We start from the raw sequence: 27,537 nt of genomic DNA on the forward strand, positions 1-27,537 counted from the left end.
ATAAAAAGAAATATGTAAACTTGACAAAATGCCATTCTTGAATCCATGGTAGCAAAATTAATGTGTGAAACGAATAAAAATTCTTTGTAAATGCGTGAGCAATGTAGATTATTTGTGTTTTGTTATGTCTGATCCAGCGGATGGAGAATACTATGTTGTTGGTCTCATATGGCTAGCGATCTGTACTTTGTACACAACTGTTTTGACGTTCACAGCACTCGGTGTGGTACTGGTTCTGTAAGTACATGAATTTAGTCTTTTTTTTTCTGTACAGCATTTTAAACTAGACATGTTTAAGTAAATTTCTGACTTGTTATTATTCACTTAGGGTAAGTTGCTTTATTTTTGCTACCATCATTAAATATATATTTTTTGTAATATATTCTATATAGATAACGTTTAAGTTGATCTAATCGGTAAAACAATGTTCTTAATAACAAGATTAGATGGCAACACTTTCATTTTCTCAAAAGTTTGGCTACCAAGTTTTGTTTACAGCGTCAATTAAAAAGTACAATTTAAAAAACTGTCAAAGTCAAATTTTGAACGACGACGGCCGTTGTGTTTTGAACAAATTTGTTTGAAAATATAAACAAATAAGTTAATTAAACGTTTAATGAATGGATTAAATATGTTATGTGTTTAGTTAAGTGTTCCTATTAGTTGTAGAAAGTGGAATTGTAGTTATAATGGATGATACGCAGCAGAGTCGGGCGTCTGACGCCGCAGCAACGTAAGTAACCAACTTCGTTCTAAGAATCACTTTTGAAGCCATAAATCCGTAAAATAAATATTTGAAACTAGTAAATGTTCGAAAAATAACACTTTTACTTGTTTAAAAAGTTTATTTCTTATGTATTGTGCTCTTTACAAACTTTAGAGCAGTCCTATTCAATTCCATATTTTAGCTTGGGTCACGCTATTTTCAGTAACAAAACGCTTAGAAAGTATCGTCAATCGTCTGACTATTTTGGACACTTTATTTTGTGTTTAATAACATTTATAAATACTTCAAAAGATGTTTAAATACTGGTAAACAAGTTTCAACATGTTTGCCTTAGTTATGATTGATGTTTTGGATGTAGATTAATTATTACGATTATTTACCTGCAATTCTATCTTAAACCCTTAGTATTATTCCATTAGTTAATAATATTTTCCATGTGGACCCCCAAATATTAATTAGCTTAAAATATGGTATGCACTATACAGAGAATGTTACGTGTTAACACAAAGATCATTTTATATAAATTTATAATAAAAAACAAAAGCATATTTTATAATTATTAAATGAAATACATATATTTACTTACATCTACTTGTCATCATAGATTACTATTAACTCGTAAAGGTTTTAAAACTAAGTAATCTGTACTTTTGACATTGCCTGACCTGATCAACCTGATCCACTGTCAAATCTTCTCTGGATACATGGAAAAAGGCTAGTGCCCAGCAGTGGGATGTATATCGGTGAGATTTATAGTTCAATATTACATTGTACTGGACCCCAATATACCCACCCTGTATACGGCATATGCAGTAAAACAATAGAGCAGTATTTTTTTTATTTATTCTTATACATTATTATTTGCGGGACGGCCACCTGCCAGATGGACCGACGACCTGGTGAAAACCGCTGGGTTCCGTTGGATGCAGGTGGCAACGAACCGGTCGCGCTGGAGAGGCCTATGTCCAGCAGTGGACTGCTATAGGCTGAGACGATGATGATAATGATGATTCTTATACATGTTGCTAAGTGAACTTATAAACTAAGCTCCACAAAACTGTAGTAATGGTTTGACATTATATTGTTTGTTTGGCTACACAGCTAAAGTATATAGGAAACGCTATAGAATTGTGAATCAGATTAATTTCAATTAAATTGGTGGCATTTCAAAAGTGAACCACAGTTTCTGTCTACATTTACTTTCCTCAATCAGAATTTTCTCCATTAGTTACACTTCTTAAAAAGATATAAACAATCTTGGTGACTTTTTATACAAATACAATAATAAACAAAATAGGTATATGTATATTCCAATAAATTTGATTTGATAATCTTTATTGCTTTTTACATTGGTTTCTAGTCACTTTTTCTTTTTCTCTAAATGCCTTTGGTAAATGAAGTATAGGAATCAATAAAGGATGCAATGCAGTGTTAGCTTGAACTATATCTCTTATCCAAATATCAATATGTAGTTTTATATCCTTTTTGAGTTAATGTTCGAAATGATTCCTCTGATTTTTTTCTTGGTTTTTTTTACAATAAATTAAACTTAACTAATATCAACATTTTTAAAACTATATCGATATAAAAAAAATATATACATTTTGATAGTAACTGTCGTGAGAATGATTCATTAGTAAATGATGTAACGGTTTACTCACGCGTATTTATCGGGGTAGCCCGACTAGTTTCGGACCCAACCGGAGTCCTTAATCATGAGCAGACGCGGCGGGATCGCGAGTCGAACTGTCGGGCTACCCCGATAAATACGCGTGAGTAAACCGTTACATCATTTAATAAAATATACATTATTTACAAAGCTTCAAAAAATACATCTTCATCCCTGCCAAAGTTGGGAAATGTGGCCAGAAGGCTGGCACAATCTGATTTAGTAATTTGTTAGTTTTTAATACAGTAGGTACAATTAATCATATGTCCCCGTATCTGAAGAGCTACTTATTGTATGCATGTCTTGTGTATATGTAGTGTTTCTAGACTTTAAATATTTGAGCCTTAAAAGTAGCTAATATGTTTTGATTTTTGCATTTTTCAGTTTTGAACAACTTGCAATGGTTTTGTTTCATAAATTCTTTTCTTTCTGTCTCCTTATCTAAGGATAAGTATTCAGAGTTCCTTTTTGTGTCTTTAAATTCATTAAAGGCTTCAGTGAGTTGGATAGAGGGGTCCTAAGTAGACAAATAAGGTGGGAAGGCAATTGCTTCCTGTATATACCCTCAATGCTGTTAGGTGTCAATATTTGTTTTTCTAATTGAGCGCCAATATTATTGCTCGAAGTCTCAATTGAGATCCTAACACCGACATTTACCACCTTTCGAGTCACGTAAGCCAATCGCGCGCAATTATAACCGGTACCCCTAATTAATGAAATTCGAACAATACATGTTTAACCGTTTCTGGTTTCGGGAATATTATCTGCTAGCCCTATACTCTAAAACATTAAAGTTCGTTAAGTATATAAAATAGCAGATCAAGTAGCCGTTAACAAAACGCATCAGTTTTATAAAGCAATTTAAATAAAACTCCTTTGAGTTTTTTTCTCAAACACACATCGTATTAACTGTTCGATGTTTAAAAAATATGCGATAGCTGGTTTTAGCGCGTTTTTTGACATTGACCAACTTTTACAAAGCTTACGAAAACGCGTTTCGTTATGACGCGTTTAGTTTAGTTTCGAAGACAGTTTTTGACGACTGCGCCGTACGGTACAATATCGCCATACCTACTAACACTACAGTCAGGAAATCAATAACCGGACATCCATTTATTCTCCGTTGTCCTGTCGTGTCTTGTTGATGTAGTGAGTGCTATTTATCTCTAACCATGGATAACATGGACGAATTGGCCCGTCGACGGCAGAATCCCGTCTTGCCGCGATGTACGAACTGCTCGCTGACTCTAACGAAGAAACGCCGAAAATATCATGTTGAAGAATTGAACATCGAATCCATTGATCTCCTAAGGGGATGGGTCAAGCCGACTGTCGTAAGTAATTTTTTTATTTTGTTTGTTTATGTTAAATGTTTTGTTTTACTTTGCGATGTTTATTAGGACGCTGTTTTAGTTCTAGAAGATGTGGTACGACACCGCCCTGTGTGCCATTCTCGCGCCCATACTCTCTTCTAGAAGTGCATTAATTAGCTTAAGAAGGTGATGGCAGACCTCCTCATCTTCTATAATACGTTGCATTTATGAATATTAATTGTAAATGCAGGATATTAGACCTCCTTTGTCCCTTTTATATTACGCTGCACTTGCGATCGATAATTCTACCATATTGAAATCCGAACATCGCCATATTGGAAACCAGACCTGCAATACTTAAATCTGATTTATTTTTTAAATCTACCCTATTATTAGTCTGTTTATTAGGATTTTCAAATTGATAAAAATAGCTTGTTTCTGATTGGATGGGTAATTTTTCCCAAGTTAAGGCCTGTGATTGGTTCTGAGTCTTGTAATCAATGTTTAATCCTAAAAAACTTTATTACATTCCTCAATGTAAGTCCTTATATGACACAAATCTAAAAAATTGTGTTATTGTTAGTCATGATCACGAAGAAGACATCTTTGGATTAATATCACAGAAACCCGCTAGCTTTGTGGTCTGAATTACTGCCAAAACTTGTGAATTATATCAGATTGGCAGTAAACTGAAAACCCTTCATACTCCATGCAATGCAAATGCTGATAAAACAATAATTAATATCATACTTGTTGGTTGCATTGCGAATTGTCCCAAACATAACAATTTTTAATGTAGTATGTATATGAAACAAACTACAAATTAAACTCTTAAATGGTTTGAATTATCGATCCAATGTACAATAGCATTCAATATATATTAATATATCAGGAAAATAGTGTCATGTTGAAAGTTTCAGCACTTTTACACAGTTCCATTTAGCTTCAAACCAAGCAAAGCTTATATTGGGAGTACTAGACAACTGATAAAGATATTTATTAATACATGTACTACAATACAGACATTACACTCACACATACACAAATACCATAGATTTTCTATGATCTGGGTAAGATGATGTGTTAATTAAACCCACAATTTCCAGTTTAACATCAACAATCACTAACCACTAGACAATCAGGTCAATTCAATATGGAGAAGAGTGGGCAAGAATTTGCAAAAAGAGAAACATAATTTGTTATCATAGATTATTATATTTATATTTGCAATAACAGTCTGAAATTCAAAATTTGTAGGAACTGTAATTTCTAAAACAAAATAATATCAAATAATGGAAGTGAAAAAGGACAATTTTATTTATCAGTATATTTGTCAGCACACAGCATGCATATATAAACAAAATAAATAAAGTAAATATATAAATAAACATGTATAAATTAAATAAAATAAGTTAAATCAATAAAGTTAAATGAACATTTTATAAGCAACAATTGTCTAGGACTAAAAAAAGACAGCGTCCCCTGAGTACATTTTGATATTTCTTCTCAAAGTAGTCAGATAGGAAACGCAGGGTATAGTGAGATGAGAAGTTAATTAAAGGGTACTTACAGAATAAAACGAGTTCCTCCGTGTTTCAGACGGCACGTTAAATTGTGGGTCCCGGCTGTTATTCCTACATCTTTGACAGTCGTTACAGGTAGTCAGAAGCTTGAAGAGTCTGACAAACAGTCTAATCAAGGGGTATTGTGTTGCCTATAACTGGGTTGAGGAGGTCAGATAGGCAGTCGCTCCTTGTCAAACATTGGTTCTTAGGTGAAACCGGTTAGACTGGTAGCCGACCCCAACATAGTTGGGAAAAGGTCAGGCCGATGATGATTACAGAATAAAAGACTCTTAATAATAATAATTGAACATAATAGTAAACTGGACTATACTATTTGAATATTCATTTAAATATGACATCATAATATGTAGTCTTAATGAAGTTGATGTAGGTGAAACATATTGTAAAAGAACTTGATAGTAATATTTGGTTTATCTATACTAGCACTGATATAATCAGTATCATCCTTATTGATATTATAAATGTGATAGTGTGGATGTTTGGGTGTTTGTTACTCAATCACGCAAAAACGGCTGAACGGATTTGGATGAAATTTGGCATGCATATAGCCATTGAAATGGAAAAGAACATAGGTGAAAAGGTGTGTAAAAGCTATAAGATCACTAAGGGGATGTATTTCCTTAGAAACGGGGACCACCGAACGCTGTAATCTGAAGTCCACGCAGACGGAGTCGCGGACAACAGCTAGTTTAAAATAAATTGAAATTATTGAAGAAATTTACATGTTTGGTTGTAGAACAGTTGGTTCTTTTAAGTTTCTATTTATTTTGAGTAACTTATTCATCATTATCATCATCCGCAACCCTTGTCCTCCCACACCTGGGCATTGACATCTTATTCGTGCCATTTTCTGACTTATTACAGTTTTAAAATTTAACATGATAATTTTTGCCATTAGGAGTGTTGGGACACACAAACATACGCTCCCACAGTCCCAACTGCTAAAGGAGTGACATATATCACTCCTTTAGCGGCGCTCGCCCGCCGCGTCAGCTCATGATTAAGGACTCCGGTTGGGTCCGAAACTAGTCGGGCGATCGATAAATATGCAAGAGTAAACCTTTACATCATTTAATAATGTGTTGTGTTTTTGTTGAATTAAGTGTAATATAAGTTAACTAGGTAAGCTAGCTAGGTAGTACACAGCAAAGACTAGGAGGGGAGGGGGCGTGGTTAGCTCTAACTGCGTCTCGACTGTTTATATACGCGCGTAAATGCGACGGATGACCTATATCCGAGATAAATCAATAATCAGTTTGCGAGGGACTAGTTTATTTGGTACCAACCTCACAACTCTAAGCACTGCATTTATTTACTCGCAATGGGAAACTTGTCTGGACTATAAGAGGCGATGATCCTTGAGTTTGTTTCGACATTTCTAGAATTTGGTTAGGAAATGTCGACTTTAGCTAGCAGAACAAGTAAAAGAAATTACGTCTATCTTATTTACAGAATAAATTATTTCATTTCACTCAATTTTTAAGCTTTCTATATTACCCACTATCATCGGCCTAGCCTTTTCCGAACGATGTCGGTTTCTAGTCTAACCAGATTCAGCTTAGTGCGACTGACTATCTGACCGCCTCAACCCAGTTACCTGGGCAACACGATATCCCTTAGTTAGACTGGTTGTCAGACTTTTAAGCTTCTAATTACCTGTAACGATTGTCAAAGATATATAATAACAGCCCCCAACAATTAAACATACTATCCGTAACACAGAAGAATTCGTTATGGTATAGCAAGTTAATCGATCACAGGTTAAACTAAGCTTGATACGGTCGGCCTGTGCATAGATGGTCACCCATGCACAGGCCGACCGTATCAAGCGTAGCTTAACCTCTGATCGTTTAACTTGTGCAGTTGTAGTTTAGCTCAGCAAAACATTGATTTATAAATGCAAGGTCAATGTAATTTTTCAATAGACTTATACTGGTAGATTGTCGGATAATCAATTAGGTTACAACTGTGGCCGTCGACCCCTCTCGTCTGCGATCGGCATTTGCAATATAGTAGAGCCACGTACTTGAATACTCTTTAAAAAAAACAACCGGTCATCTGCGAGTCTGACGGACACTGAGGGTCGTATACAAATGGGGTTAAAGATAAACAAATTGGTTGGGTGATGTTGGGTATAAATTGATTTGTCTTTAAATAAACAAAGTACTCTTAACAAAAACATAGTCTTTTACAAAACGAACGTGGATTTTGTGCAATTTGTCTAGTACATGTTATTTTTCTTATAATATTACACCATCACCGTACAATTGCCGAACCGATGTTTTAAAGTCATGTTAAAAATTACTCATTAAATTTAATCAAAATCACAAAGTATGTTTATCAGTTGTCCAATACCCATCGAACTCATAAAATTTTTTTTACTTAGTTTGAAACTAGATGGCGTTGTCTGCAAGTACTACAATTTTACCAACCATGACATTTAGTCAGTTTTTCAGTCTACAACTAAATAATATTTAATTCCAGGTAACTCCCGAAGACAACTTATGCACAGACTGTTTCGGCATACTCCAGGACCGAGCGCTCGGTACTGACGGCGAAATAGATACAACACCAGCTTTCGGTCATACCCATGTATGTCTGGGATGTGGCGACTTCTTCGGGTCGAAGAAAATTCAACCAGCTGTTGATGAGAGCCCCGTAAAGGATGTTATTATAGGATGGACCCCCGAGCATCTGGTGAGAAGACTCATCTGATATGTATTCTCAATACTTTATTGCGTCCATAATGTAGTTACAGGTGGTAATTTTAGGTACAATGAACAATTATGGACCCCATAGGCACAGCATTATGATAGGAGAGAGGAAGAGCTCTTATATTATTAGATATATTACTAGATTTTCGCCCGCGGCTTCGCCCACGTCGAGGTCGGTTATATCGCGTTTCCAAGAGTCGACCGGGATAAAAACTATCCTATGTTCTTTCCTAAGGTCAACTCTATCTCTGTACCAAATTTCATTAAAATCAGTTCAGTGGTTAAGACGCGAAAGCGTAACAGACAGACAGACAGAGTTACTTTCGCATTTATAATATTATAGTAGGGATTATACTTAGGGTCTAGGGGCATAGAATAGGGACTTTAGTTCTTTTTGAAGTCGCAGAAGTAGTTATTTAGTTGGTATTGCAACTGGTGCCCTGGACCAGGAGTCGCAGGTTTGCATCTTGCCTGCGGTGATTTTTTATTTGGGTTTAGTTCTGTTCTAACCCAACTGGAATGAAGAGTTTTGTTTTTCGCGTATGTCTTGTATTTTGGTATTTATTAATTCATATTTTCTTGGACGCTGTAAGGATGTTTATGATTGAGTTACCGTTCGATTCGTCTTATTAAACCCCAGTTTTAAGATAGGTGCCGTTATAAAAGAAAACATGGTTGTGTGCAGCGCCATTCGAATTAGAGAAAAACCTAAATTTTTTTGTAAGCTTGAATTGCATTAGTAGTATTTCACTATATGATGTCGTTTCCCTTTTTTCAGCTGCCGCGACTGAATAGAGTGTGCATCACGTGCTGGATGGTTGCAACCAGAGTGGCTCAGCAGAGAAAGAAGGCCCGCGAAGCCGAAGCCGCTGCGAAGAAGACCGAAGCGGCGGCGGTGGCTCCGCCCGAGAACAACTCCATCATTCCAGGAGTCGAACGACCCCCGCAGCCATTGCAAAGTCTAGCAGATCAACTGTCTCAAAACGAACGAGCGCAAGAGGAACCAGATCCCCCAATACGGAACCCAGCGCTAGCACAGCTCGTTCAAAATCCAACTGCGACAGCACAACCTCAGGCACCTCAACCGAACGAAGATGATAGTGCCTGGTCATCGCAAGCGCAGCCTGAAGATTCCACTCAAGATGGGACTGAGTGGTCCCAAAACCAAGCTGGAGCTTCTCAGGATCCGGCAGAATGGTCATCACGAGGAGCGAACCAAGAACATTCGCAAGATGGGATAGAGTGGACTGCACGGATTAACGGAACAATGTCAAACAACTGTGAGTGGTTGCCGGAAGCAACCGGTGATGAGCTGTCACAGCAACGACCTGATTGGCCAGCGGAAGCTCAAACAGAACAGGCACCGGAAACCGAACCGATGCAGGTTGAACAACCGACATATCAGTCTACTGAGCCTATCCAAGAGCAGAATGCAGAGCCGGCACAGAATCAAGTCGCGCAGCCGGTGCCAGCTCAACCTGCACAACCTGCACAACCTGCACAACCTGCACAACCTGCACAACGTGCACAACCTGCACAACGTGCACAACCTGCCGCGGCTCGGCCTGTGCAGGCGCCATCTCTACTACAGGCGACACATGAACTCATGACTCCCGCCACAAATCCCAAAATTCAGTCCATGCTGTACACTCGACTATCAGCTACCTCTAGGTACTGTCTGGTGAGGCGTTGCAGGAACACCGCGCTCCTGCCCGTGCCAAATGGCATTAGGGATGTCCTGCTTATCGAAAATAAGGTGTACGTGCCGCACAACGCAATGGTTTGCCAACGCCATCTGTACGTAGATGACTGGCGCAAACTAAAAGGTAGGTTGAACGATTTCTCACCCTTCCAAGTTGATGATATTTTCAAGAGATTGCAGAAGTACAGGCACCACACCATTGATTTCGAACGCGTTGAGAGAATGGACCCCCATTGGCGGTTCTACTATCTAGGTCTGACTGTTGAACAATTCAATAAGTTTATAAGGGAAATACCGGAATTGAGTCATCAGTTGCGTAGACCGAGGCGAGCGTTGTCCATATTTTTAGTCGATTTGAGGAAAAGGTGCGCGAGTATGCAACAGATGGCAGCACTGTTCAGTATGCCGAGAGAAGCTATGGAGAGGGACTTACGCGCCGTAAAGTACATCATGGCGAGTATCGATAGCGCGCTGTGGCATTCTCTCTTCCCCCCGAATCTAAGAGTTCGTCCACATTAAAATATAGTATTGTTTGTTTTCTTATGCGTTATTAAAGTTGACGATTTGAGCGATGACAGTTGAAATTTTTTAAATTGTGTTCTAAATGATGCGATGATACAACTATGCAGGTTTCATTGCCAAAAAATTAAACGAAAATTTTAAAACATCAGCTCACCCACTCGAAAAATTGTTCTAAATTTTTCCGAGTTTATTTTTCGTCGTTTTCTTTACCAACTGAATGTACGCAAAAAAACGCCCATTAAAACAGGTTTTGACGGTACTTCTTACCGTTATTTTTTATGAACCATAGTTTGAATTGTCAACTGGATATAGAAAGATGTAAATAGCCAAAAAAACAGGCAAAGCGTGCGGTCGGGCCAACTGTATGGACCTGATCGCCTAGACAATGTTACATCGCATTAGACTTAACGTCAAAAGTACAGGAATGATCGACCTTATCGACAAGTGACGTCACTTGTCTGTTCATTACATTAAAGCGATTGTCCTTGTAAACATTTCTATTGGCCTTAAAGGAAGCCAATTTTTGGAAGGGTTTCTTGTGGGCTGTCTCTGCATGCATATGTCATGCTGCTGTGATGCATGCATGCAGCCGCGCATGGTCCGGTCACATTGTATTAGACGGGCCTATTGCAGAGCGGTAAGCCTAGTCAAAATTTTGAATTTAATTCTTAACCTTAGCCAATGTAATGACAATGTGAATTTTGTAGGTTTTTAACCGACTTATAAAAAGGAGGGTACTCAATTCGACCGTATATATGCTAATTTCGATGGTCTGATTGAGAAAATAAATTCAGTTAGTTTCTCTCAATGGACACAGAATATGGACACATTTTGGCGCTAGTAAAATCATCAATCAGCAATTGAAGTGCAATTTTTTTAGCCGACATAAAAAGGAGGTTTTCAATTCGTTCTTATTTTATTTTTTATCTTCATTAGCTTCGGATTGGATGTACCGACTTTGCTGATTCTTTTTTCATTTAACATGAAAGGTGACATTCGATTCCATAAATTTTATCAAGTTTTGCTCAGTAGTTTTTATCACAAGTCGGTGAATAATATTCTTTTTGAGTTGTTTAGTATGTTTCAACTATTTTGGGACCTGAAAAATCAAAATTGCGTTTAGTTATGTTCAGTTTTGAGAATCGTCTTGTCTTTCTTACCGTAAAAGTCTTGGAATCGAACGCAGTTTGTAAATATTTAACTTACAGAGCCCCGCGGTTTCACCCGCGATTTTCCCGCTCTCATTCATCATAGCTGGATATTAAATCTTCTACAACTTTCCTCGACTGACGTACAACAACTTTTCAATTCAGATCAGTAGTTCTTGTAAACCCTTCGTTTTCTAACCGACTTCAAAAAAGAAGGAGGTTCTATTACAACACGAGTATAGATAAACTCGTTTATAAGACATTTATAACATATACGTAGTTAGTTTGTGTAATTCTGTAGGTGTAACTTGAGAAATAAATATTCTTAAACATACCAATAATAATTGGTTAACATACAATGGCACGCCATCTTGAAATAATTGGCTCCCGTGTCGCGAAAGTTGATAAAAGATGATAATTTAGCCCGCGGTTCTGGACGGAGTCGGGTAGGAACATTGTTAATCCAAGGTGTCAAATACTTTTATACAATTTCATCATAATCGATTTAGCCGTTTAAGAGTCAAGGAGTCAGATACTGAGAAACTTTCGCCGTTGTAATGTAAATGTGATTCTAATTTAATAATTGTTGTCTTTATGTTGTATCATCTAGTCAGTTATAAATAGGTATTTGGCTAAGAAAATCTAATTAGTCCGTCAGGTAGTTTAAAATAGATGTTGGTGTCGAAATATTTATTTTAATTAAATCATTCGAAACACTCAAAGAAGTCGATCTTAGTGCGGGGGACGGGGAGAGGGGATTATAACGTTACTTGTCGTGAAAATAGGGTACTGATAAGTGACGTCACACGAGTTTTTTTTTGTATATGCGATAAATAAATAAAAATCGGATATTGTATGACTAATTAGGTTTTTTTTAGTATAATACCGATATATACCAAAGAAACGTTTTTAAATTATTATTGTACGCAAGCCATGCCTGCGGTTTTACTAGTGTAGTTTCCATTTCCGTACAAATATGGCATTAAATGTAGGCCTATGTTTACTCTGATAATGTAGCTATCCATTGGCGAGGATTTGTCGAAATTGATTTAGTGGTTAAGAGTGAAAGCGTAACAAGCATACTCATTTGCATTTATAATATTAAGTTAGGATTATATTTCTCGTGATTATTTGATAGAACGGTTTATGGGGCTAGATTTTTCTCGTATGCTGAGTACTAGACAACTGATACAAATACTTATATGTTTCTAAATACATACGTAATATAGATAAATTACACCCATACACCTTATGACACAAGAAGATTCTGGGTGGGAATCGAACCCACGACCAACTGATGATTGATTAATCCGGTTAGGTCCGAAACTAGTCACGCAAAATATCCGTGTATAAACCGTTTTATCAAATAATGTTTAGTGAAGACGTTTCCGGTCTTACCAGGATAAACTGTGAAGCCCTCCCCGGGCTGTGGAGATATGGTATGATAGGCATGGGTTAGGCCATAAAATAGGCCGTAAAAATAAGATATTCGACTGAAGCCGGTGAGACTGGAAGCTGACCCCAAGTAAAATTGGGAATAGGCTAGATAGTAATTTAAGATAATGATTAATATGATCATGCTCATATCGCGTAAGGAGTTTTTGGAGGCGGCGCAAAAAAATTTAGTTCTCTCGTAGTGATAACTCTTCATAGAATGTCGATGTATTAATTGTGTAATAAGTGTGTAGGGTAGGCGTTAATTATATTTATCTTAAGATCTTGTTACTTCGTTGGCCTTTTCTGGCAGGGATATTAATTTAAATGTCTTCTTTATTTGCACAAAATGGGGGGAAGGGTGTTGTACTATCACACACAGCATAGCAACGATTAGATTTTTCAATGTTGCCAGGTTATAATAATAACTAAAAGATGATTTAGATACTGCCCAATAGCACTTGGTGATGTGACCAAAAATAACTATGGTGTGAATGCAATTCTGTTTAACTAAAAAAGCTTTATATTTTGTCATAATCGACACAGCATTTTTGTAGCTAAGGTAGATTTTTTTTGCAATGTAAATATATTATTTAAATTATAACTTTGGTTCTTGGTTTCTTGTATTATTAATTTCTTGCCATATGTAGTGAAAAGTTATTTAAACTCAAATAACATTTTTAAATATAAGTCATACTTTGAAATACTCTTGATGTATCTTTCATACTGTAATCAGTATTCTAGTTTATAAGTATTTATTAATACAACTATTCCAAAGATTTACCAAACTATTTTGATGTCCATATAAATGTATTTCGATTCAATAAAGAATACAGTAGAGAAAAAGTCTTTTTTTTTCGGATGGTGTATTGTGATATGACTACGTTTTGGGTTGAGCGGAAGTGTCAGACTTTTTCTGACTAAACCCACCCATGTTTCTTCCTGCGCTCTTTGTATACCGCGGTCGCGGTAACCCTTGTGGACAATCACGCTGGTTCGAGACCATTCTTGAAGTGAAGAAATGCCAATTTTGAACTGTTACAGTTTTCAATGACTGCAGAGTTAAGCGTAAGTATATTATTATATTTTGCATTAAAAAAATTTATCCTTGTCTCGCCGGGTTTCACAAACATTCAAGTCAGATGCACGAAGACACTCAGACACAGGACAAGCGTTGGTGGATCATATAAACACTTGTATTACGCGGGGATAGAACCCGTGATACGTCAGTACAGTGAGCTTTGCGTGGTGACCTTAACTATTTCGCTATCTTTGCAGTCAGAATATCGACAGTTACCTTGGCTTCACTATGCTGTTGGTTGCGGATGGTTATGCCAGACAAACAGTTAACTGACTGCTTTGAGATATTTTTTTAGGTGTTAAATTGGTTATTTAACTAAAAGCAAACGAATTCCGGCACATAATTATCGGATATCCGTAATATACTTAGTTAATGCCACTGCATCTATGATGTGTTTATTTTTTGACTGATTTAATACAATAAAAAGCACTCGCGAATGTAACTGACGGAATATTTTTTTTTAGTTCAACCGATCAAAAAAAAAAGTTAAAATCAAAAAGTTTTTATTTCTAATAGGCCGTTTCTCAGGCACTTTTAAAACGTTACATTACCGACTCTAGTTGCACGGTTCTAAAGTGTCATTCTTATGGAGAAGAACCGGCAAGGAACTCCATAAGTTACTCTTTTCAAAATAAAATATTATAGTGACATTTTACATTATAATTAATGTCTGCAAAAACAGCGTAAATTAGCAAAACAAGTATCAAATAGCAAAATATTAAGATTTCTTATAGGTGTATGAAAGGTTCGTATGGTCAATTCAGCTTCCAATCTTTCAAATCCAAAAAAAAACACCTTTTCAGCTCAAAACAAACATTGGTTACTAACCCGCCTTGTGTTAGTACCAGCACTTCATACGTAGTACCGCAGGGTCGTCTCATTCCACTCCACCTTTCTCTTGCAGAAGGAAGCGCCGGTCGTCCATACTGAAGAGCCAGCGTCCAGCTCGCACGCCCTTCTCGGAGCTGGAGTTCAACGTGGCGACACCCACTGACACGGCCAAGAGTCGACGTGTCAGCTTCTCACGGCGGACGGGGGTCGCGTGAGTCAAATATGATATATATATTTAATGGGGTATTTAGAAAAATTACTAGAAAAGTGAGTTTAGTTACTCAGAGAGATTTACAAAGAATATTGGATGCATATTTTTTATTTTATCTCTCTCTAACACGACAGCGGCGACAAGCGGAACTCCATGCCGTCAAATATTTAATAGGGTATTTGACAAAAAAAGTGAGTTTAGTCCGGCAGACAGATTTCTAAAGAATACTTGTATCGTATTCATTATTTTATCTCGTAAACGAAAGATGAAGGGTACAGTGATTTTATAGCTCGTGTGACGTCACTTGCCAGTACGCTTTTTACTAGCCCTCAGGCCCTGTCACAATAAATTTTGAATGCTTTTAAACATCCTAACTTTTTAATGGTGTGATAAAATTAAGCGTATTAAATATTTTTGGGAGATGTGTCTGACGAATTAAACATTTATTTTTTGTTCTATGATTTGTGTTCATAAATAGCTTGCTCTGGAAAAGCTAACGGTAATTTATCAAAAATACGGCCTCATTGCCTATGACCTATAAATAAATGCTTTTCATCTTACTATTATTATATCAATACTTTTATTCACAGGGAATTCGTAACTAACGAAGCGACGACAACTTGGAAGAACTTTTACGAGGAGCACAACAAGTCTCTCGAGTCGTCCGGCAACGACTCCGGAGCGAACGCATCCCGCCAACCAGTCGGCCATCTTGGCAAGAGGCTATTCGACGAGCAATTCGAAGAAGTCGAAGCCGTCGACTTTTTAGGCACCCTCAACCAACTAGAGAGCAACAGTCTAATAAATAATGTGAATTTCACCGAACAAATTGCTTCCTTCGATTGCACGGCTGATGGGAGACTCACGGCTCCAAAAAATAAATTCGAACTCAGTGCCTTCACTGATCAACAAAGCAAACTATTCGGAAATGATTTCACTGTCGCATGCAACGAGACGTCGGGCCGCATCGACGTCAATTTCTCTGCGATGCAGCACATTACGGGGAACGATGACCTAGACGACATACAGAGAGACCTAGAACGACAGTCGAACGTCGCCTGCCAAGGCCCGTTTAATGACAGGCAAAATATGTCCGAGTATATTGAAGTGGATTTGAATATGACGCATGTAGCTATGAAGAATGATGATGATATGTCGATCACTGAGACGGTTTTGAGCCCGAAAGTTCAGGAGATTTCGAAGAATGCAGATAAAAATACTAGTAAGAATAATGATTGGGCTATGGATAAAGAAAATATTGCAGTTAACCCTTACGCGCCGGCAAAGGAGTCTGAAAACTTCGCTCTCAACGACGAACCCGGGCAAGTGCTGGTATTTGATGGGAAAAGGTTGACTCTACAGCCTGAAAATGTTGAAAGAGATAGACAAATGATACAACCGAAACATTCAGCTGAAACCCCTCAGCGTAAAACTATAGTTTTGAACGTCAACGACGATTTACCGAACTTTGTCGACGACATGCTCAACTCCAAATGCGATAATTCAGAATTTAGTGGTGTACATGAACTGAAATCGACTTTATACGACAATAACCTCTCTATGACTCTACCTGTTAATAGAGTTGATATCATATCGAAAAGGAAAACGATTATCGATTCGGGAAATATATCGATTACCCAAGCTTTGCCTTCTAACATTTTTGTGAATGATGTCAATGAGAAATCTGAAAAAAGAAAAACTATACTCTATGAAGAACAGTCCGGGAATATATCTATGACTCAAGCGTTACCTGGCAACATTATACAGAATAATCCTGAACGTCGTAGGACCGTAGTTTACGAAGACGATACTGGCAACATTTCAATAACGCAAGCGATTCCATCGAACGTTCTTCTAGATAGAGAAAAGACAGAAAAAAGAAAGACAATTGTCTTTGATGATGACGGAGGCAACATATCTGTGACTCAGGCTGTATCCTCAAACCTAATATTACCAGAACAACAAGAAAAACGAAAAACAATTGTTTTTGATGACGACGCAGGAAATATATCGATAACACAGGCCATCCCTAACATTCTTTTAACAGACAGGCAGCCAAATGACAAACGCCGAACACTTATATACGAAGATCAGACTGGCCGTGTGTCTGTCACAGAAGCTTTGCCAACAATATTCACGAATGAGCCGGAAAGGCGACGCACAATACTATATGACGACGGGGCTGGTAACATATCAGTAACACAAGCTATATCAAATATTATACTAAATACAGAAGAAAAAATCAAAGATATTGACCTTACGGAACCCTCAAACATACCAACGGATATTATTCTAAAAGACACAGATGTTAATAGGAGAAAAACTATCCTATATGAAGAAGAAACGGGTAATATATCTATAACTCAAGCCTTACCCACAAATGTGATTCAAGGGATTCGTGAAAATAAAAGCTATGTCATTTCGAAAGAGTCCAGTCCGTTTTGCAACGAAAATAAACGGAGAACCATAGTCTTCAGTGATGATTGTGATATTTCTGTAACACAAGCAATACCTACTAATATCATTTTGCCCGAAGACGGTCCAAACGCTGTAGTAATTGAGAACTATGGCTCAAATGTTTCACTCACTCCTTCGATCCCCGGTCGTGTATTCGTATTCAACAAAGATGAAGAGGCCTTCAGCGATAAAACAAGTAATCCCGGAAGCGAAACGTCTGTCCCGGATAGAGAAAGTTTAGACAAAATTGAAGAAGACAGCAAAGAAGTTCTAGAAATTAATGAACAAATTAAACCGATGATAGAGAAATTGAGTGATGACGTCACTACACTACCTGATAGTGATGCGACTAGTGAAGGGTCGACTCCAATCAGTTCCTCATTCACCGATAGATCGGAACTAGAGATGGATATCGATAAGAACAGTGTTGATATACAGAAATCAGCTTCATTTGATAAAACAGATCGATTACCTAGGATTCCTACTAGCTCGTTCATAATCGATAATTTAGAATCGGCTGTTGATATTACTAAGAGTGATAACAGAGCTAATATTAAACCTGTCCCTGGCAGAGTGACTGTAGTCGGGAAAATTGATTCGGAAGACAAAGTTCATGAGCCAGAAAAACTTACTAAACCTACGCCAGGGAAAGTGTACCGTCTAGAGAAATACGAGTCTTCCGTCGACGCCCGCGTTAGGATGGTCGAGGAAGTCGACGAAGCCAGCCAGAAAGTCATCGATTACGATGTCTATGAACAAGACGTGTCCATGGACGGAGCAGAGAACCAGCGGATGTTAGTCATCAACTCGGAAGCGCTACCAAAAGTCCAGAGTTTGAATCAGGACTCGGAGAAACGTAAAACAGTGCTGTTTGATAATGAAAACGGAAACATATCTATGACGAAACCTATACCCGCGGATATATTAGCGTTTCAAAACGAAGTACTCAACAAATCCAACAGCAAACTTGTAGACCAGGAGCCAGACCAAATAGCAAATTGTCCCAAAGTGATAGTGTACCAAGCGGCGACACACAGCGCGCCAAAACTGCCCAACATGACCGACCAAGGTGACAGCCAGAGCAACAGTGACGTCATCGTCATCAAACACGAGGACAGAATTATCGATTCACGAGATTCCGTCCGAGAAGGTAGTGAAGAGATATCGCTGAACATACATCCACGGGTTGACGAGAAAACCGAGGTTATGAATCTGAAACGATCGACTGAGATGGATGTCGACTCTTCGATCACCACTACAGACAAGCAAATGTCTTCGGAATCTGAAGATCACCCTGTATTATCGCAGCCTAAGGAGTCAGTACTGGACACACTCTTGGACATGTCCTGCAGCTCTTTAGAAGGAACCGAGGATAAGAAGCTAATGACCAAGATCCCGTCGGCGTCAGCTTACACAGTCATGAAAACAGCGACCAATGAATCATCCATTGAAAGCATTTTCTATATAACCAGAGAAAGTGTAGAAGACGCACGCATAGACAAGCAACCCATAGAAATACACAGAAGCTCAACTAAAACTATCAAAATTAAAGAAAAACCGGCCATTATGAACCGGCCTTTACCTCTAGAATATAAAGATGAAGAAGATGAACAAGAATTTCAAGATGATTTAGAAAAGAAACTAGCTCAACTCAAATCGTCTGTGAACGAGGAAAAACGGAATTCTCTAAACAAGATTTATGAGAAACTAGTCAATCCCGATCTTGAAGGGATCGTAGAGAGAGACGAGAATAGTAAATTGAGACAGCAGAGTTTGAGTTTCAAGAGTGCTAATGATACGAAGGAATTGCTCGAAATGATATCAGACTTTACTGATAATAATGATGATGATGTCCCAGTTAGGGTTAGGATGCGAGCGGTTTCTGATGGCAAAACCGAAGCGACGTCCGAGAGTAAGATCGAAGCTGCGGAACCCAGACGACTCAGCTTCGCGGCGAATAGGCAATCAATAGTTTTAAGCAGAGAAGATTTATTGACTAACATATCCATGGCACAGGCAGCGTTGCAGAAATCCAGGCTAGAATTAGAAGAGTCGGAATGCATTGACGATGCAGAGGAAACCAAAGACACGACCATAGACCACAGCGTTCTCAAAAAATCCCCTCGCATGAGCTGTCAAAACGAAGTTGTTAAAACGTTACATTTTGACGACGAATCGTTGAGTGATTATAGCATGAGGTGCGAATCAAAGCCTCAATCGTCTTTAGCGTCACCGTTAAAGAAAACAGCGTTCGGCGAAACGTCGTACATGACGGAAACTAAAGCGAAAGTCATTCCTACGTATTTGAAAGACGTATCCGATGGCATAAAAGAGCTTATGTTGGATCTGGTTAAGCCAATGGCGGATACAATGCCGTTCGAGGCTGGTGGAGTCGACAAAGGCGTTAGGAAAGCCCCATCTACACAAAGCACGCAAATTCAGGCTAATTTGGTCACATCCAGTCAAATAGATATGGAATCAGAGTACTATTCAAATGTTGAGTCGGGATATGACATAGATAAATTGAGTTCTGGAGCGGGACCTTTGAAGTCAAGGTCCCGTTCCTTCAGGAGTCCTGTCAAATTCTCAACGAACTCCTCAGAAAAGTCTTCTGAATTTGAGGTCCCTAGCCCCCGGCAGAGGTACCAGTATTCTAAGAGTCCAGAACCGCCCCCATCGCACCCAAAAGTCTTGGTTTTCGACCACCAGAATCCGTTAAACAACATTCTGATCGGTGGCATGGATTACTCTGACGCACACAAGTATAATCCGAAACGATCTGACGAAACTCTCTGCGGGTCAGAGCGTCGTTCTGCATCCAAGACTGATAACCAGAATAAGCAGAACCCTGATGACGAAGACTTAGACTTGGATAACGTAACAACACAGTATCACATGCAGACCAGACTCTCACTGGCCATGCAGGGAGACATACGCGCTTACAAAAACGAAGACGAGAGAAGTCTGATCTCGAATGTCAGTAAACCGTCATCTATAGATCAGTCTATAGATGCTAAAGTCATGGAGCTTAAAGACATTGAAGTCAACACGCTTATAGCCATGAAGGGCAACAAGGAGCTGCTTGAAGCCAGTTCGTCGCTAACCTTAGTCGACGATGCGATTGGACAGAGAGCCTCAGAGAGGGATGTCAAGAAGAAGTCGTATTGCCAGGACGAAGACTGCGAGTACCACAAACTTAAGGTATCCAGGTCTCCTGTCGAGATTATATACAAAATAGAAGAGCAAACAACCGGACCTGAGTTAACGGAGACCAGCAACGCGTCAAACGACGAAGAAACCACGGAAACAAGGAAGATTAAAGCGAAGAAACGTTTCTACAGTCCATGCGTCGACAAATTCAAGCCGCCGCACGTAGAAATAACGCCGAAACCTAATTCGAAAATGCAGAAGATATCAAAGAGTCCAAACATTTATCGAGTACAATTAGATCTACCGATCACCGAAACGGCAACGAAAATGGCCGCAGAGAAAGATACCGACACGATTGAGCAAAAGAATTCTAAAGAAAAGCGAAAATCACCCAAAAAGAAAGAGAAAACACCTGGAGCTAGTATCACAGTACAACAACTTATCACTGAGTATCACGTCGAAGCTGGTTTGAACCAGAATATACTTGACAAACAGATTCTAAATGCCCTCGCAGCGTCTGATAACTCAACAGCGCCTACGTCACAATCTGACCTTGAGAGTAACAGCATCGAGGTTACAAGTTCCTTTACCAGTAGCAAGAATCTGAATCATATGAAGGGTGTTCATAGTTCGTCTACGACGCAATCGCAGCAATTGGCTGTACAAAGTCAGCCCTCCAGGGTCGACTGGCATCCGGAACTAGTTAGTGCTATGAGCTCGAATGTGTATGACTCTGATTCTGGTGTGAATGTCGTCGCGAAGATTGATATGCTGCCTTTTATGGGGTGAGTTGATAATTTATTATAGTAATTAAGTGCTAATTAATTTTTAAGCGTCTTTCCCCGCAATGGGAATGATGACAATTTTGTTTTCAATGTCCGTCTTGCAGTTTCATGCTTGCTATTGGATTCGTGTTTTTTGTTTTATTCCGAAAACATAAATTGTCTAAATTACAGTGAATGGCACTTACGCGTGAAATCTTTATCTCACAAGCTCTGAACTTTAGAGCAGCTTATCTTTGTCAAAGTCAAAGTCATTTATTATTTGCATGGGTACAGGTACAGGTGTTACATTTATAAAAGTTCTCCTTATTTTGACGCCACATGCAAATTACATAAAATGTCAGTATCAGAATTAAGAAAATATTTTATTGTAGAGTTTGGTTTTCTAATTTTCATTAAACTACTGTACGAACAATAAAAATGATAATGAACACTCGAAGACAAGCTAGCAAAGCGTGAGCGATAAATTCAATAATTTGTAGACATAAGCCTTAACAACACCTACAAAAATTGCTCCCTTTCTAGGAGTCACGAATGCGAATGGGAGTCCTCGTCAGCGGACACGTGGACGTTCCGCCTGCTGCACGGACGTCTGCGTCTGACGGCCCGCCTCGCGCACCGACACGACAACTCGACGCGCACCAGGGTCCGCGGAGACACGCCAGTGCTTGATGTCTTTGTGGAGACAGTTCAGCATGGTATGTAGCCTTAATTTAGTTTTCTGGATGGGCAATCATCAAATGAATCTTTTAGCTTTTGGGTTGAGTGGAAGGGAGTGTAATTTATACTGAAGGTGGGTTTTACCACCCCATGTTCCTTCCTTTCGGAAAAGCCCGCTGCGTATGTAATAACTTTAAGAGGCCAGCGAAATAAGTATACTTTTTTTTTAACGACTCCCGCTTATGGGAATTTAAACCTTGTGTCGCTGGTAGTTTTGCAAACATTCAAGTCATATGGACATATACACCTATATTCAGGACAAGCATTCGTGAATCTAAGTGTATATGTGTTGATCGAACCCGTGGTACGTCGGCCTCCGTTCGTTTGACGGTCACCAGTACGATCGGTCACCACACCCACCACCCTCTAACGAACATGAGGCAAGGGTCATCCATCACCTCCCTCGCCGCGTTGATCGTTGATCACGATGTATTGAATGTTGGTTGATCTCTTGACATACAGACAAGAAGAACCCCGTAGCGACCCTATGCGTCCGCTTCGCGGGCGAGACGATGCGCTACATGGTGTCCCGGCTGTGTCGCGGGCCCTGCTCCGCGGCCGACGTCCCGCCGCTGCTGCGCCGCTGCGCCGCCGTGGCCCGCGTGGCGCTGCGCTGGGGCCGCGCCATGCACGACGCCAAGCTGCATCTGGCCTACACGCTCGACAGCGAGGGGTATTTGACGTTGAAGGTATGTGAGGTTGGAGTATACGGCTTTTGGATGCGTGTTTAAGAATATGCGATTAAAAAAGTGTAACTCGTCTGTTAGTACAAATTAAAGAGCAAAAAGTACAATCGTCGTCTAATAAAACGGCATTTAGAATATTCGATATAAAAACACTTACTCGCCCTTTCAGGTATGTTTCATAATGATGATGATGAAATCCTGTTATCCCTCATCAGGGACGAAGGACTCGCAGAAGATTTTTCCACTCTTTTCGATCTTGAACAGCAAGTTGAAATGAAAATTGAAACTTTTACCTTTGACTTTGATTTTTACTTTTGACCACTAATTTTGACCATCTATGTATCACTACATTGACCATTGACCAAATAATAACTGTCTATTTTACGTTAAATGAAAAAGATTCAAAAGAATCGATATATCCAGTCGGAATTTCTGAGATATAAACATAAAAAAATAAAAATACCGATGAATCAAATACAAGAGGTATTTGATTCATTTTTTGAAGTCTGCTAAAAACAAATATTTTGTTGAATCGGTTAACATTATGAAGATAAAAGGCATCAAAGATTATGAAATTAATAACTTCACTTGTCGAACGACGGTAAAAAGTGTCCTTATAAATGACGTCACAACACATTTCAACTTCCCGTGTAATATTTTGTTCTCACGATAAAAACTACGTATCCGATATTTTAAGAAATCCATCTGAAGGACTTGTTTAATTTATTTAGTCGACCACTCAGTTAACAACGGTTTTAGAGATTACAGACATTATTGTTTTGTTTTCTTTTTAAGCGACTCCCGCACTAAGGAATTTAATCCTTGTGTCGTGGGGGGTTTCACAAACATACAACTCACATGCACAAAGACACCTAGACTCAGCACAAGCATTCGTGGATCACACACTAACGCTTGTCCTAACGCGGGGATCGAACTTCATCGAACCCGCGACACGTCACGCTCAGTGGGATTGGCGTGACGACCTCAACCACCGTGCAGTCTATTCCAAGTCTTCTTTTAATCAATTGCTTGTTTCTTTTATGTATAGGTAGCGAATATTCCCCTCCGCTCGGTGTGGGAGGTGAGCATGCGTATCGAGCTGGTCGTGGACGACGCTCGCGAGGCGCCCTGGCCGCGCGCCGGCAACGTGCGCGTCGCGCGCGTCGTGTCCGACGTCAGCGTGGCCGACAGCGACGTGCGCCGCGCGCTCGCACACACGCCGCGCGACTGGGGACACGCGCCCAGGACCATATGGTGAGTAGCACCTTCGAATGTTCAATGATCACCATGCTAGCTCATTGCGGGGTAGCATTGTAGCAATCCTAACTCCTCCTAGCTGGAGCTGGCGGAGCAGTATTCCTAGAGTCTAAAGGTCATATGGCGAGTGACAGCGTGCGGGCTGGGGCTGACGGAGCATTGATCACCACGCTAGCTCACTGCTGTGTAGCGATGCCAGAATCCGAGGGTAGAGCTCTCTGTATTCTGAACTTTAGACACCTCAACACGTGTTACAGTAATATTAGTATGTTTTCGGTATAGTAAAAAATGTAAAAATACATAGAACGGTATCTCTTCTAATATTAGCTTAAACACGTGGCTTAAAAAATACTAATTTATAATTGCCAGCGTTAAATGTCGAACTTGTACTCAATATTTGTATTCATCGTTTTTCTTTGGTCTAATTGAGTTCTCAATGGATAGAAGAAAAGGTTTTATATCAACTTAATCGTTTTCAAGTTATTACGTTTTAAAATTTTAACACCCACTAAAGATATCATTTCTTTTGCAGGAGAATGTTCCGATACCTAAAACACAAGACTCGCGACGACGACATCCTGCTGGGCGCTTGACAACACCTGTATGTACGTAGCGTGTTTGTAACGTCCTGTATATAACGGCATTACGTCATAGTGGTGACGTCACGAGGTACCGCTCAAAGTTACTACCGAAAATTGTATTTTTTTTAAATGATCGAAATTTTATTATTTTGATGAAAGTGAAATAAAGGACTACATTGAAACTTATTTTTGGTATAAATTATGAAAAGCTTTCCAAATTAAACATTTTTGAATTTCCGATATTTATTTTGGCAATAACGCAAAATTTGTGGTAGCAAAAATATATTTGTTTTGAGATTTTCAGTCACAATAATATACCGTTAATTTCGCGATATCTCATTTTAGGTGCACATAAACAATCTCTTGAATAGAACTTGAAAGACTTGCATATGTCTAAAACATTTATACTAATAATACAATACACGGTCTACCCTCTATTCCATAGCATTAATACCATGTTTTTACTTCACGAAATAGTCCCATTTTCAATATTAGACGAGGAGACCGATGACAGTTCATTATTTTACATAAAACTATATTTATTAAAAGGACTTTTCCTAAAAGTATTGCGGAAATTACATTTTATAAATCAATGAAAAAGATTGGTAGCAACTGTCGTAAGAATGACTCATTAAACGATGCAACAGTTCACTTACGCGTATCTATCGAGATCGCCCGACTTGTTTCGGACTCAACCGGAGTCCTTAATCATGTGGGTAATACCGATAAATACGCGTTAGTAAACCGTTGTATGATTGACTAAGATGAAAGGTACTTTGAGGAGTATTTCGGATGTATCAGCCCGTTTAAACACGGTTTCCGTTTTACTAAGCAGTTTCGGATACGTTTTTTTCTTCTTCGATAGTTAAATTGTATGAGGTGGTTGACATGATATTCTCATTATCAATGCCTGGGTCCGAAACTAGTCGGCGATTCCGATAAATACGCGCGAGTAAATTGTACTATTTTTTTAGTAGTGTTTTCGAACAACAATATTGGTTATTTTAGCAACGTGTCCGATAAAACTGGCTAGGAAAATGGAGATCAATAGCCAAAAGGTTTAGATTTAAAATCGCTTGCAGAAAAATACACTTCGTAATGTTTAAACTGATAATGCGAAAGCAAATTGTACTAAAATTAAATCTCTGATATCCGATTTTAGTCCCTTAGGCCGTGGTCACAGCAAACCTATAGTCAGTTGTCAGACGGCCATTGCTAAAAGCCGTCACATTCTTATATATTCATCATTATCAGCCCATATTTGCCCACTGGTCATAGGCCTCCCCAATTGCACGCCATCGAGATCTATCTTCGTATGCTCGCATCCAGCTCCTGCTAGCCATCTTAAGCAGATCATCCTAGACTTATAGCAGTTTATCTTTGTCAATTTATTCAGAAACACCTGTCTAATATATTTTGATTTTCTAAATGAGGAACTAAATAGACTTTTACTGTTTTAATCCAGTCATTTCATGATGTCAACTGCAAGCGATTAAAAATAGTTTTTCTTTTAAATAAGACTGTAAAATTAAACATATCCCTAGCTGTATAGATTTACAAATGGTATTTCGATTTAGTTTTAAATTGTATAAATGTCGAACAGTTCAAAAACACTTTTAAAATACTGTTGTTTTGTCATTTAAACATTAAAACTATTAATAATAATGTGTTTCGATCAAACAAAGATTTGGTTGCATGACTGTGGGAGTCGTTTTTTTATACAAAGTACCTTCATTTATCTGAAATTTATGTTTTTGCAAGCTTTATTCGATCCGATAAAATAATTTGGAAATTATTTGTAATAGTAATATACAAATAAGAATATTTTTTATTTGGATTGATTTAAAATACGGTCATTCACTGTTTGCATGTAAAAAACTGGTATATTTAAACGTTAAGACTACATATTTTTAAGTAAATCTTTGTCAAATGTTGTTAATTTAAATATTGTAAGAATAAGGATTTGATAATTGAAACAAATTAATGATATTTGCTCACAATTTTCCTGTCATATTCATTCAGTTGACAGCAATTATTTTTTTCTATAACAGATTTTTTTTTTCATTTAAACTACGTCATCTTTCTGCCATATTTTTTTATCAGTTGGTATCATTGATAGGATTAAAAATGATTGTTTTCGATCATTTAAATTTAAATGGGTACTAACTTATGTCCAAGCATTGTTGGCTTAGATTTTTATAAATAAGTTTATTTACAAATAAAATAACCCACAGTTACATAACTGAAACTTTCTTTGATTGAAATAAAAACAATCCGAGAAATACCTCTGTATAATAATTCTAGAATAAATAAAACTCTTAATGACACTCGAAAATATGAAAATTTTAGACAATTTATATTAGAGATGCGCCGAATAACTATTCGGTATTCGGTATTCGGCGTATTCGGCATTTTTTTCACTATTCGTATTCGGCCGAATTATTCGGTTTGGTGCCGAATATATTCGGTTCTTTTTTTCTCCGCCATATTACCCGATGTAGAACTAAAAGATATAACTTATTCTGTTATAAGTCTACGGAATACTATGAAAAAATTGTTGAATTAAGATAATAAAATAAAAGCAAATAAACTTTAACTCAGTGTTAATTTTTAACCAAAAATCAACATGTTTCTTTCTTAAACAACAACATTTTACTTACAACTTTCTAGTCAACATTTATTTTTAAAAAATATTTCAACCATAGGACAAGATAATAGTCCCTACTAATATTATAAATGCGAAAGCAACTCTGTCTGTCTGTCTGTTACGCTTTCACGTCTAAACCACTGAACTAATTTTATTGAAATTTGGTACAGAGATAGAGTTGACCTTGAGAAAGAACATGGATAGTTTTTATCCCGGACTTTTGAAGAGTTCTCTTGGAAACGCGATATAACCGACCTCGACGCGGGCGAAGCCGCGGACGAAAAGCTAGTAATATTATTTCTGAAACTAAACAGTTAAC

General features: G+C 38.3%; 2 protein-coding genes across 3 annotated transcripts; both read left to right on the forward strand.

Annotated features, from left to right (window-relative positions):
- Positions 1 to 26,342, forward strand: LOC113492339. Of its 2 annotated transcripts, none has more exons than XM_026869804.1 (7): positions 1 to 237; positions 14,801 to 14,938; positions 15,529 to 21,330; positions 21,853 to 22,025; positions 22,510 to 22,736; positions 23,782 to 23,987; positions 24,523 to 26,342. In XM_026869804.1, exons 1-7 carry the CDS (start codon positions 125 to 127, stop codon positions 24,581 to 24,583), a joined length of 6,720 nt encoding a protein of 2,239 aa, XP_026725605.1. In that variant the 5' UTR covers positions 1 to 124; the 3' UTR covers positions 24,584 to 26,342. The 2 variants fall into 2 exon arrangements, with proteins under 2 accessions (XP_026725605.1, XP_026725606.1); XM_026869805.1 differs by lacking the exon at positions 1 to 237 and adding an exon at positions 547 to 733.
- LOC113492340 lies at positions 2,534 to 10,282 on the forward strand. Its single transcript, XM_026869806.1, has 3 exons — positions 2,534 to 3,730; positions 7,780 to 7,992; positions 8,788 to 10,282. The coding sequence occupies exons 1-3, from the start codon at positions 3,569 to 3,571 to the stop codon at positions 10,228 to 10,230; spliced, it is 1,818 nt and encodes a 605-aa protein (XP_026725607.1). The 5' UTR covers positions 2,534 to 3,568; the 3' UTR covers positions 10,231 to 10,282.
- Positions 26,343 to 27,537: the final 1,195 nt, after the last annotated feature.

The sequence above is a fragment of the Trichoplusia ni genome, chromosome 3 (genome assembly GCF_003590095.1).
Source record: "Trichoplusia ni isolate ovarian cell line Hi5 chromosome 3, tn1, whole genome shotgun sequence".
NCBI lineage: Eukaryota > Metazoa > Arthropoda > Insecta > Lepidoptera > Noctuidae > Trichoplusia > Trichoplusia ni.

Excerpts from the sequence above, each read along its gene's own strand:
- LOC113492339 (XM_026869804.1), top strand. The coding sequence starts at position 125 with ATGTCTGATCCAGCGGATGGAGAATACTATGTTGTTGGTCTCATATGG. Across the intron at positions 14,939-15,528 it reads TCACGGCGGACGGGGGTCGC|GGAATTCGTAACTAACGAAG; the intron begins GTGAGTCAAATA and ends TTTTATTCACAG. Across the intron at positions 23,988-24,522 it reads CACGCGCCCAGGACCATATG|GAGAATGTTCCGATACCTAA; the intron begins GTGAGTAGCACC and ends TTTCTTTTGCAG.
- LOC113492340 (XM_026869806.1), top strand. The coding sequence starts at position 3,569 with ATGGATAACATGGACGAATTGGCCCGTCGACGGCAGAATCCCGTCTTG. Across the intron at positions 3,731-7,779 it reads GATGGGTCAAGCCGACTGTC|GTAACTCCCGAAGACAACTT; the intron begins GTAAGTAATTTT and ends ATTTAATTCCAG. Across the intron at positions 7,993-8,787 it reads GATGGACCCCCGAGCATCTG|CTGCCGCGACTGAATAGAGT; the intron begins GTGAGAAGACTC and ends CCCTTTTTTCAG.